Source organism: Chelonia mydas, chromosome 1 (assembly GCF_015237465.2).
Source record: "Chelonia mydas isolate rCheMyd1 chromosome 1, rCheMyd1.pri.v2, whole genome shotgun sequence".
Classification (NCBI taxonomy): domain Eukaryota; kingdom Metazoa; phylum Chordata; order Testudines; family Cheloniidae; genus Chelonia; species Chelonia mydas.
The window spans coordinates 146,697,338-146,715,410 of record NC_057849.1 but is presented as its reverse complement, the minus strand read 5'-3'; the positions used below and the strand labels follow the sequence as shown (position 1 = coordinate 146,715,410).

General features: G+C 38.2%; 1 protein-coding gene across 7 annotated transcripts in view; it reads left to right on the top strand.

Annotated features, from left to right (window-relative positions):
- Nucleotides 1-18,073, top strand: part of DMD (dystrophin) — a 1,912,888-nt gene that overhangs the window by 83,651 nt on the left and 1,811,164 nt on the right. Inside the window, exon 1 of one of the 7 annotated variants that reach the window (XM_043538018.1) lies at nt 2,008-2,442. The exons of the other annotated variants lie outside the window; for them this stretch is intronic. Within the exon in view, the coding sequence (XP_043393953.1) occupies nt 2,412-2,442 (31 nt within the window). The 5' untranslated portion in view covers nt 2,008-2,411. Of the gene's footprint in view, nt 1-2,007; nt 2,443-18,073 lie in introns of those variants that run through there. 7 annotated transcript variants of the gene reach the window in all.

Sequence of the window (18,073 nt, the reverse complement as noted above, 5' to 3'; positions counted from 1 at the left end):
TCTGTCACAACAAGAGGTGAAAAATAGAAAGAATATGAGCCTAATATAACAACCTAAGAAAATGAGAGCTCCACATTAATGCTTCAAAGATTCACATCCCAGTTTTCCTCTTTTCACATTGGTGCCATGTTCCTAGAACTCTAAACACCTCTTCCCACACCGATTGATACATTAGATTTACAAATACTGACAAGAACACAGAAAGAGCTTGTTTACGAGCCTGAGAGTTGAATGGAGCGACAGACTTGGATTCCCATATTTTTCATTCATCTCTGACAACTTTTTAATATAGATTGAATAGTTTTCTGAAGTTACTTTACTTAAATCACTAGTCTGAATGATGTGATTTTTTTTATTTGGATATTATAGTAAAGTACAATGTCTGGGAAATCACTGCTCTGTACTGATTACTACTACAGAGTTGGTACTACATAGAATATTGTTTCTTTATTTGGGGACCTGTCCTGTTATAGAAATTATTCCATCTGGTGCAATGATATTTTTCCATTCAAAAACTTATTTTTCCACCAAAGTACAATGGCATGATTTAAAAAAAAAGCCTGCATTTCAAAGCAGCCCAGAGGCTCAGTGTCTGAAAGGGAAATCATAATTAAATAATTGTTTTCCAGGAAGTTAGATTTAGGGCTGGTCTACACTACCACTTAAGTCGATGTAACTTACATCACTCGGGTTGTGAAAATGACACCCCTTGCATTGGCATAAGTTCCATCCACTTAAAGCGCTGTTCACACCATGTCGGCTATGTCGGCAGGAAAGCATCTCCCACCGACGTAGCTTCCGCCTCTGCCGGAGGTGGAGTAATTATGCCAATTGAAGAATGCTCTACCGTTGGCATAGCATGTCTTCACCAGCCGCACCACACTGGTGCAGCTGCACCCATGTAGCTCGGTAGTGTAGACATACCCTTAGTTGCTGGTAAAGGCATGTTATCAAGTGCAAACTTTTTTAACATTTTAAAGGAGAGGCTTTGCATAAAAAAGCAATTCCTGGATTTACAGCTCTAGTTTCCCCAACCTTCTTCCCTGTCAAATCCTCAAATTGCTGCTGCTGTCAGGCTGCCACTGGTGCTCTGCTTCAGATTATTTTCAACATCAGTTCATGACTTTTGGTTCCTGTGAGTTGCAAATTAATCCTTTGGCGTCTGTTTACATGTCCTGTACATCCAGGCTCTCCTGGGCATTTGTGTAGCTATCAGAGCAGACTATTCCAGTTGTTGTAAAGGTTGGCTGTGTCTTAGTTTTGAAAACAAAGTTTCTTAAGGATTTATTATCTTCTTTGTCTATGTGTAACTTTGGATAGATAATCCAGAAATGTCATACTTTTGTATTCATCATAACTTAAGACTCCAGTCTTCCACTTAAACTAAATTAAACAATAAAATATCTATTGCATTTTTTCCAGAATAGATTCTAAAAAATAAACTCTGAACAAAAGCAGAAAATGACCAGGTTCCTTTGAATGGATTTACAATGTAATTCATGACCCGTTAATGCTGTTCTCTGAGTTACAGTCCATATAATTTCCTGTTTGTGCCCTTTATGGGTCATTTTTTGGTCGTGTATAACAGCAGACTGAGTGGCATTTGGCTTTTTTTTTATGCGTAGGAAGGTTAAATGCAAGCTCTGAGAATTCTTTAAGAAACAAATAGCTTCTACATAAAACCACAATTTCTGCTCAAATTGATACAATCACAATTTAAAACACTTTTTAGGAGACCCTTAAATTCCCAAAATATAAACTGAAAATGAGATTAGACACTAATAAACCAGAATCTCTAATAATCCCCCAAATAGGAAAGAAAATTATGTAACCTACAAAACCTTCCAATCTCTGTGTGTTTATTGCTGAAACAAAATCTATTCTACAGGGCATATATTGCAGTAGAATGGAGAGCAGGACTGTATCCACTGTTCTGTACTGCTGTCGATGTTACTTGGAAAGCTGTTAGACATCATTTAAATCCGCTACACTTGCCATCCTAGAAGCAGAGCCTTATATGTAGAGTTCATAAGCTGTCCTATTATGGGAAACCAACTTGTTTTGAGGGAAGCATAGTTATTTGCTTCTGCGCAGGTCCTGGAATTTGAAACATCTCGGGGCCTCCACAGAACTTTGGCATTAGTTATTATGCCGGCTCACTGGAAGTCAGGATCGCTTATTTTCCCCCCTACAGGCTCCAGATCTTAGAAGCAGTTATTTTTACACCAAAACTAAAGAGTACACTGAAGAGGTTTTTTTTTTTTAAAGTTGGTGTGGCTTCTTGGGACATAATCATCATTATCCAGACACAAGCAAAACTCTGCAAAAATTATTGGAGCAGTAAAGTTGAAACATACTTTGCCAAGAAATATTTTGTTGTTGTTTTGCCTTGAGATTTCATTTCTGCTCACATGCTTTGGTATGAGGAAGTGGAAGACTGTTGTAAGTATGAACAGACTGAAATACTTTTTCACTATACTCACTTTGACGTAATCTGCTAATGCTGCACAGCGTGCTAACAGCATGCATTTTTCAATGTTTACTTTCCAACTATGAAAAAGCAGAGTAATGGGAAAAAAGGAGTAGTCTTGTATGTTTAACTTTTTTGTAAAAAATAAACTACAAACCCTTTATACTGAAAGAAGTATTCCATAAATTCAATACCGCTCTCATGGAAATAAAAATAAATACATTTCTTTCCAGAGTTTCACTACTTAATATGATTTTTTGAAGGAAACAGACCAGTATCAAAAAAAAGAAGCTTTTTCATTATTGTTTTAATAATCTGGCACCACATCAAAGAACTAATCAGTTGCTTTGAACTTTAATGGCATAAACTGTTTCACTGCCCTAAATTAACATATACAGTGTGAGATCTCCTCTCCTTATTATTAAAGTAGCTGGTCACAACTAACTGAGGGGGTGGAGGTGCCAGCTTTACTCAAAGTGAGCAGCAGCTGAGCTCTGTTCTGCTTTTTTCTAGTAGGAGCAGAGAACCGGCACATTTTCTGTCAGGTTTGTTTATTCATTTAAAGGCTGTCCTTTCACTTGAACAAAAAGAGGAAATTAAAAAGGATGATGAGTAAAAGAATGAAAGGTGGTTTAAAGGGGAAAAAAAAACAGAATGTACAAGAAATAAGTGAAGTGCCATTGTTAGAAATCTGGTCAGACCTATTTTGCAGTTCTCACTTCTTCTGTGTGGTATACCTTCTGAGCTCTGCCCTCACCTCAGACCCACCCCTGAACCGTTACCAGAACTCTCCTGCTTTTGTCTTGCCAGTTTGAATTGATTCCATTGCATATACTGAACCATGCAGTTGCTTCTCACTTAAGTCGGATGAAGTTTCTCAAATGTAGTGTTAGACTTTTATCATGTTTGACAGGAAAGATAGCTTACAATTCAATTCAATTTTTGACATTTATGGCAAGTGAGGGTCTTTTTGTGCGTTGCTTTGGTTGAAGGCTAAGTCTGGTTCTGCTTCTTGGCAATAAATAACATTCTTGGCTTTAAATAGATAGCTGTATCTTTTGAGACACTTGGACAAGGGTAGATCCAGTATTACATCTAGTGCTGTAGGGAAAATCCTGCATTGGCAGGTGCTGGACCAGATTGTAAGGTCCTGAGGACAGAAACTTTGTCTCTTCTATTTATGTGTAAAGCACCTAAATGTATTCAGGGAACTCTATCAGAAATAAAATAATAATGACCTTCGTCAACCTCTGTACATCAGATATAGGGCAGATTGCTCCTCCATGAAACAACATATAGAATGGTATTCGTGGGAGGGGGCATCTCTGTGGGGAGCCCCTTGTGGAGTTCACCCCCAATTATCCCATCAAGGTGGCAGGGCTGCATGGGACAGCTGTGTGGAAGAGATAATACAGCTCCACCCACTGTTATTTTTTATGTCTAAGCTCTGTGGGGGAGGAGAGGGGACAATGTACATCCCCCGTATCCCATGCACTCCCCTCCCCAGGCTGCTGAGTTCCTCTCAGCTCCACAATATGGACCTCCTGCTTACCATGAGATGGAGATTTGTGTGGCTGGTCTCCTCTCTGTGGATATGGGGGTACACTTTCACCCCAAGAATAAAGTAAATGAAAGAGACACAAATCTGGAGGTTGTGCCACTTTTGAAAAATACAAATAAGAGACTGGAGGTTTTTTTTATCAGGTGGAGCGTTCATGTCAGAAGCCATTGAAAAAGTCATGTGCTTACTTGTGCCACAGAGCTACCCAGGGGTATCTCCCCTTCTAAGTACCGGGATAAACTGGTAGCCTCAGATACGCAGCTGTGTGGTATCTGCTGAGAACCGGAGACGTTTAAAGTACTATGTCTCTGTGGTCCTGTCACTTTGTATTTGCCCCTTTAACAGGGCTAGAGGTTTTTTCTTAACTTTGACTTCTTTTTAGATTTTGTCGAGGCCCTTTTTTTGTTATATTCAAGTAAAAAGAAAAGACGTCCACGGTATATTACAGTTGTTACAAAGTGTGTCCAACATAATGTTCCTAAATTTCGTATGCTCTTCCATTGCACTGAACAGATCATTTGTCTCTTTGAATCCCTTCACTGATGTCCTCTCTCTTTATACACCAGGTAGCAAGCTTTTTGTCCTCACTCTCAGTGCTGTAACAAACTTGCACATAGCTTTGCTCTCTTCTTTCTCTTTCCCTCTTTCCTTTCTCTTTTTAAAAAGCTCCTCCCTTATCACATCTTTCTTACTCTTCTCTTTTTTCCTCTTTCCATTTGGAGCTCTCTCTCCCTTCTCCTGCACCAGATGGCTTCTGTCTTCCTCCTGAGATCCCTCCTTTAGACACTCTTCTTTGAAATCTTTCCAGAGTGACCTTTGCAAAGTCTCCAGTATTCCTTCCCCATCTTGAGCTTGTTACTGTCACCTTGGGTATTCTTTGTCTGATTGTTTTGTCTGTGTTTGAACTATATTGAAACCTCCTTGGGACAGGGACTGTCTCTCCTTATACATCTGTACAGTGTTAAGCACTCTGTCAGTGATCTATAAATAATAACAAAGTGATGGGGAAAATCAGGTATAACAGACTTATTTTTTTTTAAAAAAATAAGCTTAGATTACTTTAACCTTCATTTTAGAATCCTCCATCTCTCAGGGACATTAATATCAATCACTATATACCTTTCTATACCAGAACAGGCCCAATTCTTTTCTCAGTTATACACATGCTATCACATTGAAAGCAGTGGGGCCAGATTTTGCCTACAGTTACATCCATGAAACTTCCTTCGCTTCATGGATTTGGACAAGTATAACTGAAAATAATCTAATATTATAATGAATTCTCAGTACAATATTTAATCTTGTACGTGTGTCATAAGGAGCAACTCCTGCTCTTACCTTTATGATCACAAGGAGCTACCCTTGCAGAGGAATTAGTGTACAAAAGGGGATGTGGTATGGTAGGTGGCAGATCAGAGCAGGGTATATTGGGCTTGAGGAAAGAACAGAGGATCCTGTCTCTCTCTCGCTCTCTCTACTCACTCCTCTGCCCATTCTCCTCACCCATGCAGCTGTGGGGAAGGTTGCCTCCCCAGTTGTCCTGTACATCTGCCCATCACCTGAGCCAGACACTCAGGTTTTGGGCCAGGCTCAGGATTTTGCCCGAAACGATCAAAATAGGTGAATAATAGTTCCCCGACTCTTAAGATGCCCTGGTTTCTATGTAATTCGGAGAAGGGTAGGGGTTGCCCTGATTTATAACAGGCTGTGGTTCCTTAAGGGCCATTAGCCAGGTGAGGATTACTGTAGGTGAGTGGAGCTCAGGCAGCACAAAAGGGAATGAAACTGACGGGGCTGAGAATTTGGCCCATTATTTTTGGTGTAAAGGTATGATTGCGTTAGTGACTGAGTCAAATATGTAGGATTATTTCATGAGGTAGAATTGTAAAGGTACAATATTTATGAAGGAGATTAACCCCAGACCAACAGCATTAGTATCAAGAGTGAAATCATTTGAGATTCAGAATTATCCAAAGAGACTCCACATTTATAAATGGTTGTCACTGGGAGCAGGATTAGGTTCGTACATTTGTTATCAGTGATTACCAGATAAACAAACTCAGCTTGAATTCTACCAATAAATGGATTGCAAACCAAGGATCTGTGATTTGAAAAGGTTGACTTGTTGGGTTTTTTTACAGTGCTTTTTCAATTAAATGGCACCCCAAAGTCTAATTGTCATGTAGAAGGATAACCACTGTGCTGTGTTGTAGTTAACCACTGAAAAAGACTTCTTAGTAAATTTAGCATAACTTCATATCATCAGAGTTATTAAGAAGACTCCACTTGTGGTAATGCTGTATCAATGTTAGAGTAAGCAGAACAGCACCAAGAATTTTAAGCAGCCTTACCTTAGTGAAGAGTGTGCTTAGTGGAGAGGAAAAAGAAAAGGTTAGCAGACTGTGGTGTTTAATAACTGCTTGCCAGCTGGGCTATACTAGAGAACATATTCATTAACCTTCGAGGAAAAACACATGGAACAGAGGAGATGGGAAATACTTATGGCTTTCATTCTGTCTTCAAGTATTAGTTTCAAGTCCTTTTAAAGCCCAGTGTTCCAAGATACTTGCCACATGTGTAACAAATAACAAAATTCTTAACCACATGTTTGGAAGGAAAGAGCTGGCGTTGAAGGAGGAGTTAATCAAAATCTCTCTTGCTTTGATAGAAGAGCCATTTTAATATATTGAATAGCTTTTAGAGCATTATGATTACAAAATTTGGGATCTTTTTCAGTCTCTTCTATTTCTGATTATTTGCTACAGAAATAATAAGTCTCTCTTCAGCACATACATATCACTTGTGTCAGGCCACTTCTGCCTGAGGGAAGAACAGATTATTTCAAACAGTAATGCAAGATGCTACATAGGTCTATCTATTGTTGTAGGAAAAAAGGGGATATTATTTGATAAACAGTATATGTTTCTGTATCCTGTATTGCAAATGCACAAGAAGACCGAATTAAGGTTGGACATGCAAGCTTAATTTTGATCGCTTAACTGAACATTTTTTAGTTTTTGCTCCTAAAGGGTCTCATCTTCAGCTGATGTAAATCAGCATAATTTCTTTGACAGCAGAGGATATGGACTGTAAGAGGTTGGGGTGGGGAGAGGGTGTTAAGAGGGATAGTGTTAGTTTGTGCTTGATTTTAATTTTTTTAAAAAAATCAAAATGGGAACAAAGCTAAAAAATAACTCCATGCTTATATATTTCAAAGCTCTGCTGTACATAAACAGGGTCTACATTGTTTTTGATACATGAAATCTTGCCCACCCTGCTTTTGTTGAAAGGCTGTATGGATGACCGGAGAACTATTGGGAAAATGAACCACATGAAACTAAAAGATTGCCGTACTGTATGAGCGAGATGAGAAGGCAATTCAAAATTTTGTATGTTTGTCTTAGCTATTTCACTCCAAGTTCTGACAAACAACTGGGAGAAAAGATCTCTTTATCAATAAGTAAAACACTGTACTCTTCCAGCTGAGAGATGAGAAAGATCTCATTCCAATCCTCTAGCCCTCCAATAATCATCTACTAAAAACAGCAAAGAGATATTCCTAATATAAAAACCTAAAAAGAAGGGGGGGGGGGGAGAAGAGAGAAAAAGAAAAGAAAACCTTTGCCTTCAATAAGCAGAGATGTTATGTCTCCCCATCCCTGAGATTGGTTTGTCATGCTTTAGTTTATGAAATGTAAAAAATATTATTATTATTTGTGGGGGAAAAAACAGTGACTGATTTCACATTTGACCTTGAATACACAGTAAACCACTGAGGTGCCTCAGTGTCTGGTTGCATAGTCATGTGCCAAATTCTAAGATAGTTGTTTTGGTGTGTGTTTGTCTGGGAGTTTAAAGACATTATCCATGTAAGAGACTCTTCAGCTTTCAGACAGTTTAGGGAATTGAAAGAATTTAAGGGTTATTGGAATTTTGACATTTCGGCCTTTTATTCTGAAAGATACTTTGATTTAAATGTTGGAGATCTCAGTTAATGGAGGCGTTGCTGCTATTTCAGATATACAGAGTATGCAGTTTGAAGGAAAGCCAAATCACAATGAGAAGGAATAATGATGACCTTGGTTTATTTTTTACTCGGTACATTCAGGTTTTGATTGAATTCTGAACAAGGCAACAGTTCTCTTTCCCAGAAAGCACTGCTGTAATCCTTGGAGGCTTGTATTCTGTTATCAAAGCAGCTGGTTCATATTGGAGCATTTTCTTGTGAAGGTCGTGGGCTGCTGTGTGGGAAAAAAAAAGATTTCCTTATTGGACCCAACCAAGTACCATCTTTTTATGAGAAAATTTCTGCACTGAGACCTATTACCCTTTTGAACCGGCTAGCATGCTACTGATGATATATAGAAAAGCTTTGCAGAGAGCTACAGGATTCTTCCCTCCACACACACACACTTCGATATTTCTCTTGATTGTGTTTATCTCTTTCAATAGAAAAAAAAGATTTATTTTCAAATAGTGCTCACTTAATTTCCTTTGTAAACAAAGTTCATTTCTGAAAGGTGGGGACAGGGGAGCATGGGAACAAAGAAATTAAGTCTCTGATTCTGTTATTAACAAAGACAATATTAGAGTTATGTAGTTGGAATGCTTTCTGTTTTATAGCCTAATTATTGAAGACTCTTAAGGAAACTTGTAAATAAGCTGACTTTAAAAAGCCAGGTAAAATTCTCTGCTGGTATAAATGGGTGAATCTCCATTTAGGTAAATAGACCCAGAAGTAGAATAGGAGAAGTGTTTCAGGTCAGGAGGCAAATGTATTGGCAAAGCTGTGGGGAGAAGCCTGTGCAACCCTTGTTCGCATATTGCGACACTGTTAGACCTTCCAAATTAACTAAGACATTAGTAACACAAAATTAACTACTAGATTTTAAAAAAATCAGTTTTCCTGAGTTACCATGAAGTGGTATCTGGAATACCACAGTTGTTCCTTTAGTTGGAATGGAAAGTACTATGATACGACAAATACTTCTCTGTAGTAACAGTGGGTAAACATTGAGCTTTTTATGTACTGGACACCTATACAATCTCTCAGTAATGTTCTTCAAAATATATTTTTCTCCTAGAATTGTGTGAAATGCTGGGACAAAATCCACTCTGTTTCCAGTTTCATTAAGGACGTAAATCTCAGCCCATGGTCACAAGAAGCTTCATCCATATTTTGACCACAGATCCAAACTCCTTCATAATCATGTGACCTTCTTAACAACTCAAAACCTTCCCTAGAGTCTGAGTCTACATTTTACCTGTTGTGTCTTCTGTAGAGGTCCTAAAAGCCTTTTATCTAATTTTCCATTCTGCTGAAAAGCCTGTTTCACACAATAAGTCCTTTAGAGGGTGAGAAGGTAGGTTTGCACTTACCCTATCAAGGTTTCCATTTATCCCATGAAGAACAATCTTTTTGTGAGCACATGTACCGTCTATCCCTAAAGTTGAACAGCACTAAGGGAGGGAAAGATTCATCAATTTAAAAGTGAAGCAGGGTCCTCCTTTACCCCAAAAAGGCTGATGTGAGAGTAAACCAACTAGCATTCTCATGGCACAGATGGACAGACTGGTTGAAAACCTCTGGGACTGCAGAATATGTCAACAGGTAAGGCGCTCTCATGATTGGGTAATCAAATGGGTAAATTTGATGCTGTCAAATTTACCTGGGGGTTAATTAGAACATATTCAGCAGAAGAGGAGCTCAGAGGGTGCAAACCTTCTTTGAATTGAAACTACTGCAATGAGTTCCTCAAAGCCTTGTGAACTCACACATTTAAAGTGTGCATAGCCATATTAATTCCACTTCCCATTTTGTATGTTTCCTTTGTGGCAACAGTTCTACAGCCAGATCATTCTCTCTGTTTTCTGATGGGTTTAGGCCAAGTTTGTTAGCAACCCCAAACATTATTAATGTGTTATATTGGATCTAGAAAAGAGCAACATTGATTTGTCATTCATTCTGACACCATTTTATCCTCATTTTTATTCTCAAACTATGGTTTCCTTCCTCATTAAGTGCTGTTAAGCTATGGTTCCTATGCGTGAGAGGTCAAAATAGCTACATACTTCAGTGCTAGTGTTAATTTTGGACCAAGCGTGCAAGAAAACATCCTTTTACAGTAGACTGTAGAGGAAAAATAATTTCTGAAACATTTTGCAAGAGTGATTCCCTCCCAGACCCCACATGAATAAAAGGTAAAAACTGGAAGGTATAAGGGACAATGGAATTAAATTTAACATTGTGAAATGTGGCATGAATATTAGGAACTATTACTTATAGTGAAACACATTAGACTGTGTCTTAACGGAAAAGTCCTATAAACCTTGCAGAACTTTACTGTAAATGTTTTGGATCATATATTAATTTCATACAAAGTGACATTCCTACAGTAGAATTCTATAGGATTGTTCAAGACGCCTACAGTGCGGATATCAATTTGAATTAAACTATGATGTTCTTCAGTCATTTCTGTTACAGTTCAGTGCAAAACTATTAGTTTAATACCTACCAAATCCTATAAGACTTTCATATAAGGAGAGAATAGTCCTCCAGGTGTAGTAGTAGCAGTAACCTCATTTGCCTGACTGATTTAAAGCTGAAGTGGAGGATTTAGGCTAAGTAAGGAACATTCCTACACTAACAGAGGAATGAACTAGATGATCTAATAGATTTTTCCATCACTAATTTCTGATGCTCTGAATAGCCGTGCTTTGCTATTTTAAACAGGAAGTACCGGCAGTCCTTGGACTTGCAACACAATTGGTTCCTGAAAATTGCGTCATAAGTCAAAATGTCATAACTCAGAACTGCAATAGACTCCATTGCAGGACTGAGCGTCATAAAGTCAAAATCCATTGTCGTAAGTCGAATGAGGGTGTCCATTCCAAAACGTTGTGAAGTCGAGGACTGCCTGTACCCTTATATTTAGTTCGATGATTTATCTCTCTCTGTCTCTCTGCTGCTGCTGTTAAGAAATTACTGACTGAAAACATGCTATGTCCTAAAAAGGCTTTAATAAGCATTAACCTTTTAGGATCCTCAAGATGAATATAGTGATCTTTAGGATTCTAAATCAAGGGACAGGAGCGGAGTTAACTCAGCACTGAAGATGTGTGAATAAGGGATGATTGGTTTTCTCACAATTGCAACAAAATAGAAAAAAACAGTTTTGGGTAGAATGAGACACTATTGTGACAAAATTGAAATGTTTTGATCACTTTTAAATGTTTTTGATTTTAAAGTAAAATTAAAGGAAATTTCAAAATGAAAAGTCATTCTGAAGGAAAAAATTGAAACATTTAATTTTTTAAAATTATTTTGGATTTTTATTTTTATGCAATTCAGTAAAACTAACTCAAATTCACAAAACATTTGAGTGATGCCAAAACAGCATTTTTTGCCAAAATGAAGTTTCAGTCGAAAAAGGTAACCCAGCTGTACTCAGCACCTGTCTACCCCACCCTTCCCACGGACACCATTGTCACCTGTCTCCCTTCTCTTCAGCCCTCTTGTTGAATTATTGCTCTGTCTTTTAGATAAGCCCCTCCCTTCTCCAAACAATAGGGCTGCTTACTTTCCACATTATCCCGGGGCTTCAGTCTGGAGCCATTTCAATTAGACTGCCACTGCTGCTGCATTGAATCAATTGCCTCCTGCTGGCTTTGTTGTGATGTAGGAAAATGAAAAGTAAAACAGAATAGATAAGGAGGACCCAGCCTTTCCTACACTGGCCACATATCTTTCTTTTCCTGTTACCCACCTACCCTCACCCCAGACAACTGGCCTGGCCTGAAGGTGCAAAACATCTTAAGACAATCCAGCCTCCTAAGAGTTAATGTTAGGTAGTTCTCTCAGCCAGAGTTTGTGTTCAGTGGGCAGTATTGATTTCTGGCCCCAGGTTGGGAGTTCCCAGCGTTGTTCTGGCTGACGGAAAATGCTTGCAGGGACTGCGTGCCAGAGAAGAATCTGTTACAGCCCATTAAAAGGTGAAATTTGTGCTCTTGTCTGCAGTAGTTCTGCTCTGTTGGCCAGAGTGGAAGTGGGAGGTGGAAACGCATCTTGGCTCCCTTTGAGATGTCTCATGTGGCTCTTGGTTGTGAGGGATGAGGTATTAATTCAGAAACAGAGCCAAATGGCTTTCAGATACTTTGGCTACGTTATTTTTGTTCTCATAGCTACTGGCCCAGCTGCAAATATGAAAGAAAAATAAAATTTTCTATGCTTTTTATGGGTTCATTACAAATTAATAAACAAACTGAAAATCAGTTGAACTGCTCTCTAAGGCTAACTGTTTTAAATTTTTACTAACTAAGAATTAGAATGTACAAGGATCAAATCAAGGTTACAATTGGAATTAAGTCAGTAAATCACTGAATAAACAATAATATTGAATTGTGTCACTAGATAATCATGTTATCAAATAGATACAGCCAATAATGAAATCATGAGATTAATGTCGCACATACAATTCATACAAATACTAACCTCAGGAAAGTAAGGCAGTGGTCATTTTATCTCTCAACCTTTGAAGAGGTATTTATACTGCTCCGAAGTTCCATGTACCTAGTGACTACACACTTGGATCCCTTCCCAGTCTAATTTCCCTACTTTTGATATAGACCAGTCAGCAATTTTTGCTTCCTCTCTATAGAGTAGAATGGTTCCACTGACATTTTTTATAACCTACGGGGACACAATGTCATTTAAGGTGGGATTCTCTTAGAAGTTGGGCTAGGAAATGATTAATGGTGCCATTCTAATATAAATTTATACTCACATAGAGTCATTGCAATACTCACATGTGCTCTCTCATTCACACCTCAAAAAATGTTGTGGAGAAATAATAATTGGAGGTGAATGTCCCCACACAGTAACAAAAATGAGAAAAAGGTTGCTTCAGGGACAGAGAAGGGAAAAAAGTTCACTCTTCAGCTTGCATAAGCTTCAGAGTCAGATGGGTGTGAGAGTCAAGACTGGAGTTCGGGGAGCAGGTGGTGGTGTCTCTGATGAGTACCTCATGCCAGTAGCTCTCTCTGGGCATTTGGCTGGTCAGACTCTCCTTTTTCCATAGGACCAACATTGGAAAGTAGCAGTCTCAGCTTTTCTTGGTCCTTGCACTGTGTCAGGGTTGGATGCAGCCTCACTGCTGAGCCATGTCCTGGGTGTGGGGGGGAAGCTGCTGAGTGATCTCCTAGTGATCTCCTAGATCTCCTTTCTTGGTTTCTTGGTGGCCCAAGGAGAACACATCATCTTCCACATTTACCTTAACATTTCGGGTCTGTGATTCTATGGCACCTCCTTAATGGTCTTCCAAGCAAATCAGGGCATCACTTGTCTTGGACTCCAGTAGCATGGTGCAGTCCTTGTCAAGATTGGACAAGCTTAACCCTTGGTCAGTTTGAAAAGTCCCGTTCAATTGGAAGTTATTTTACAATATCTGTCATTACAACTGCAAGCAGAGTGTGTTCCAAAAAATATACAAAAAAAGCATGGGATAAACAGGAAATGACTCTACAGAAGTTGTCTCAGCTCCTTCCTTTGGGGTAACAGTTGGAGGGCAGAAATGGCTCCCACTTTGTTAGGCCTTGACATGTTCCTCGATGTGACATATAGTCCAAAGAATTATCATTGTTTCTCACCTACATGTACTGCTTACACATCCTTTCACCATTTCTTAAAATACACTTCGAGGCCTCTTTACAACTTTCTATTGCCTGTTTACTAACAAGGAATTGGAAAACCAACTGTTTGGGGCTTAACTGGGTGAAGGTTGCCTTGCTCTCAGCAATAAGGGTTAGAGACAAAGCTACCTTAGGTCATGTTACTATAATTCCCATTTAAGCTAAAGAAAAGTAAAGTTTATATCAGGCCCCATTCACATGGGCGTATGCTCATCACATGCTGCATAACACCCTCGGTTTTTGAATGGCATAAACATTAAAACCATGGCTCCCTGCATATGTGATCCTTCAGAGCTAGCCCCAAAGTAAGACATGGGATTTGTGCATGTTTTGAATGCTCTACCCTTTTAAAAATCACATTCTTTGGAAATCCTATCTAGGCCTATCTAATGAAATTAACATTTAGTCTAAAATATTACTTATAGGTTAAAATCAATTCATTATTTCAAGCTGTTGTGAAAGGTAAGGTGCACTAAAGCTAGTACAGTATCAGTAAATATAGTTTGGCATTGCTTAAAAGATACAAGTAACCAAGCTATTTTGGGTGCTATTAGTAAATTGATTTCTCTGAAATCTGTAGTTTTTCCAAGAAATATGGATATTATATCAGAGTTAGAGGCAACTTAATCTTAATAATATAAAAATGTATGTAACCCTTGAAAGACCTTGAATTTAATATTTGTATGAACATGTTATGCTTTCTGTTCTGTTTGGAATAAAAAAGGATGAGATTAAAAATGCTACCAAACAGAAACATTCCCAAAATGGTCTCATATTTTTCTACATTGCAACTAAAACTGATGTTATTGTCCAATACAGAGATGACACCTTACTTATATAGCAGAAATACATTTGACTTTGCTGTTCTAATTCTTCATATGCTGGTAAATCCTGTTTGTTAGATCCTAATATTGGATTTGATTTGGTTTGTCTGTGATATTTTCTTTATCTTTTCTTACATAAAATAATTTCAGCAAATTTCCTGTTCTGATTCTTATAAAGAAGAAAGCAGAAAAGCAGCAAATGCAATAGGTACAATAGCTCTTTCAACTGTATAATTATTTTTCTTCCTGCCAAAATTTCCCTGCACCAAATAACTTTATTACTTTAACTTTTAACCACCCATGCATTTATAAAGCTCAGCAAAGAAGCAATTAGCTGCTTTTGGAAGTAATAAACTGGATATTCTGCAAATGTATTAATCTACAGTATATTAAATTCATATTAATAAATGATCTGGAAAAGGGGGTGACGAGTGAGTTGGCAAAATTTGCAGATGATTTAAAATTATTCAAGATAGCTAAGTCCAAAGCTGACTGCGAAGAGTTACAAAGGGTTCTCACTAAACTGTGTGACTGGGCAACAAAATGGCAGATGAAATTCAGTGTTGATAAGTGCAAAGTAATGCACATTGGAAAAAATAATCCTAATTATTCATACAATATGATGGGGCCTAATTAACTGTAACCACTCAAGAAAGAGATCATGGAGTCACTGTGGATAGTTCTCTGAAAACATCTACTCGATGTGCAGTGGCAGTCAAAAAAGCTAACAGAATTTTAGGAACAGTGCTTAATTTGTAATGAAAGAGGTGTCAGGGCTCAAGCAATTTTTTATATTCATAAGTGATGCAGCAAGCCCAGATATGCCAGGGCTATGAACTGCCAAGCCAAGAGGTGCTGGAGCTCAGCCTTGACACAAATTAAGCACTGGTTAGGAACCATTAGGAAAGGGATACATAATGAGACAGAAAATATGATAATGCCACCATATAAATCCATGGTGCAGCCACGTCTTGAATACTGCGTGCAGTGCTTTTTGCCACATCTCAGAAAGGATATATTAGAACTGGAAAAGATGCAGAGAGGGGCAACAAAAATATTAGTATCAGAGCGGTATCCGTGTTAGTCTGTATCCATAAAAACATCGAGGAGTCCAGTGGCACCTTAAAGACTAATAGATTTATTTGGGCATAAGCTTTCATGGGTAAAAAAACCCACTTCTTCAGATGCATGGAGTGAAAATTACAGATACAGGCATAAATATATATTAGCAGTTGTATAGAGTTGTATAGAGTATATCTTTGTAGCCTCTTCCCTTCACCCCCTTCTACTCCTTTCCCATATCCACAGCTCCACTATACACTCTTCTGTTCTTTTTGCCATTCCTGGAGCTTATTTCCATGAGGTCTGGATTTACACATTCGTTGTGGGGCCAGGACTGGGGAAAAAAACATGAGCTATGGCAGCTCCTGGGAAGCCACAGTTTTTAACCTTTTACAACTATCCTGTTAAAATTTCATTCTCATGCAGAAACAGCACAGCAGTCTGGCAGTTGCTTGAGGCTTCTTCTTGATACCCAGGCAATAGGTCACTTTTGTATTTGCCTGTAGTAATGATTTGAGTTGGATTGTAGCTACATACGAACATGCTGTCAAATTCCCAGAAGCTTTTTCTGACTGTGAGCTAAGTAAAAGTTCTGATGAGGGGGCATTTTGGGGATTCCCCTGTTCCTTGCTTTTAGAATGCTATTGATATGATTTCCTAATCACTACTGTCTACAGCATGGGCTGTTGAAGAAAAAGTCTGAAACAAACACACATGCATCATCATTTTGCTCATCTTGTTTGTTGCAGGATTCATGGATCTGTGAGTTGCTTGAATGTTAATTGTAAATTGCAAAGTGTAGTTCTGGTGGTGCTTAAAAAGGGGAAAATCCTGACTCCAAAGAGTCCAATAATGGACACTAACTTTGTACTACTACTACTACTACTACTAAATACATAAAAATTAATAGCTAGGTAAAGTAGCAATAGAATCAGGGTCGGAGGCAATCTGAGATGTATGAAGGTAGGTCATGGAGAAGGAAGCTGATTATATTTGGATGGATCATTGTGATTTTTCGCTGGAACTTCCTCCTAGCTCTGTACCCAAATATCAGGGACATTTCAAGAGTTGAACAATAAGATACAGGGTAAGCCAAATCTTAACTAACCAAAATGGCTGTGGTTCACACTCCTTCCCAAAAAGGTAATTTCCAGGCCACTCATTGTATTGGTTATGAACTTGCTTATATATCACTAGCTAATATGTGTTATATATGATGCATTAAATACATAATTAAATACAGTTAGGCCCTTACAATTTTACATGAGGTAAGTTCACCAACTCACCTCCTTACAAGACGGCAACCTATAGCTGAAGTACTATACAATATTGTTAGAAAAGAGAATGCTGTTGTACTTGCTCAGAGACTCAGCTGAGAAAGAAGGCTAGAGAGTGGTAAGAGTCAGTGTTAATGAAGGGTTTTAAAGTATGGCAATGACAGATTTTAGCGAATTTGGGGCGGTATCAGAGGAAAACAGTTATTTACAACAGGAGGAATGCGGAGAGCTAGGGTAAAGGCAAAGGGATAAGTGAGGGAAGGGGATGAAAAGGAAATGAATGATTATTAAATTAGTGAAACTTGCCCAACTACATAAATTAGTGAGCTAGAAATAGTCTTTAAGAGTGACAATGAGGAAAAAAATTGTTAGGATATTGTATTACAATATAAGTTAAATGTATTCATAATTCTCCCAGCTAGAAGAATAAATGGTACATATGTATAAATTGTTATTATTATTAACTATATACTATGACAAATGAAGATACAATCTGGGGGAAATTGCATATTCTAGTACTGTACATTTTAATTATGCTGACATTGAAAATGTAATTGTAGATTAATTGTGATACTCCAGGCTAACTTCAGGCACAGAGAAATATTTTATAGGACCCTAATTATTATAATTTAGTTAATTTTTTAAAAATAGACAAACAAGCGTTAACAATCTCAGCAAAACAACTGAAATTCTATCAGTAAATATTTCTTATGAGACGTTCTTGGACTAAAACTGGTGTGCCATACTTTGTGAGACTGGAACAGTTAGGATTCCCATTAATGTCTGTTGCTGGGGTCTTCTAACATAATTCCAGATGCAGAAAGATTTCATTGTTTTAAGAAGAGTGCTAACAGAACACCTAGCATTTTCCTGAGGGCTGGTTTAAGCTCAAGCAGGGCCCTCACAGATACATACATTTGGGCTTCCCTCCTGCATAATCGTTTATTCACACAAACGCATCACCTCATGCTTATGATAAAAATGGTACGTTCTTTTATATTTTTACAAAATGTATAAATAAAACAGCAAAACTATACTATCCTGCAGCTGCCGCCACTGACTAAGGCCCTGGATACAATATGAAGCCAGTTGAAACGGAGAAGGGAGCAGTAGGCAGCATGAAGCAGTTAGGTGAGGTGTGGGGAAGTTGGAGTGGATGGGGGAAGTAACTGATAGGTAATTTTCATTTGGG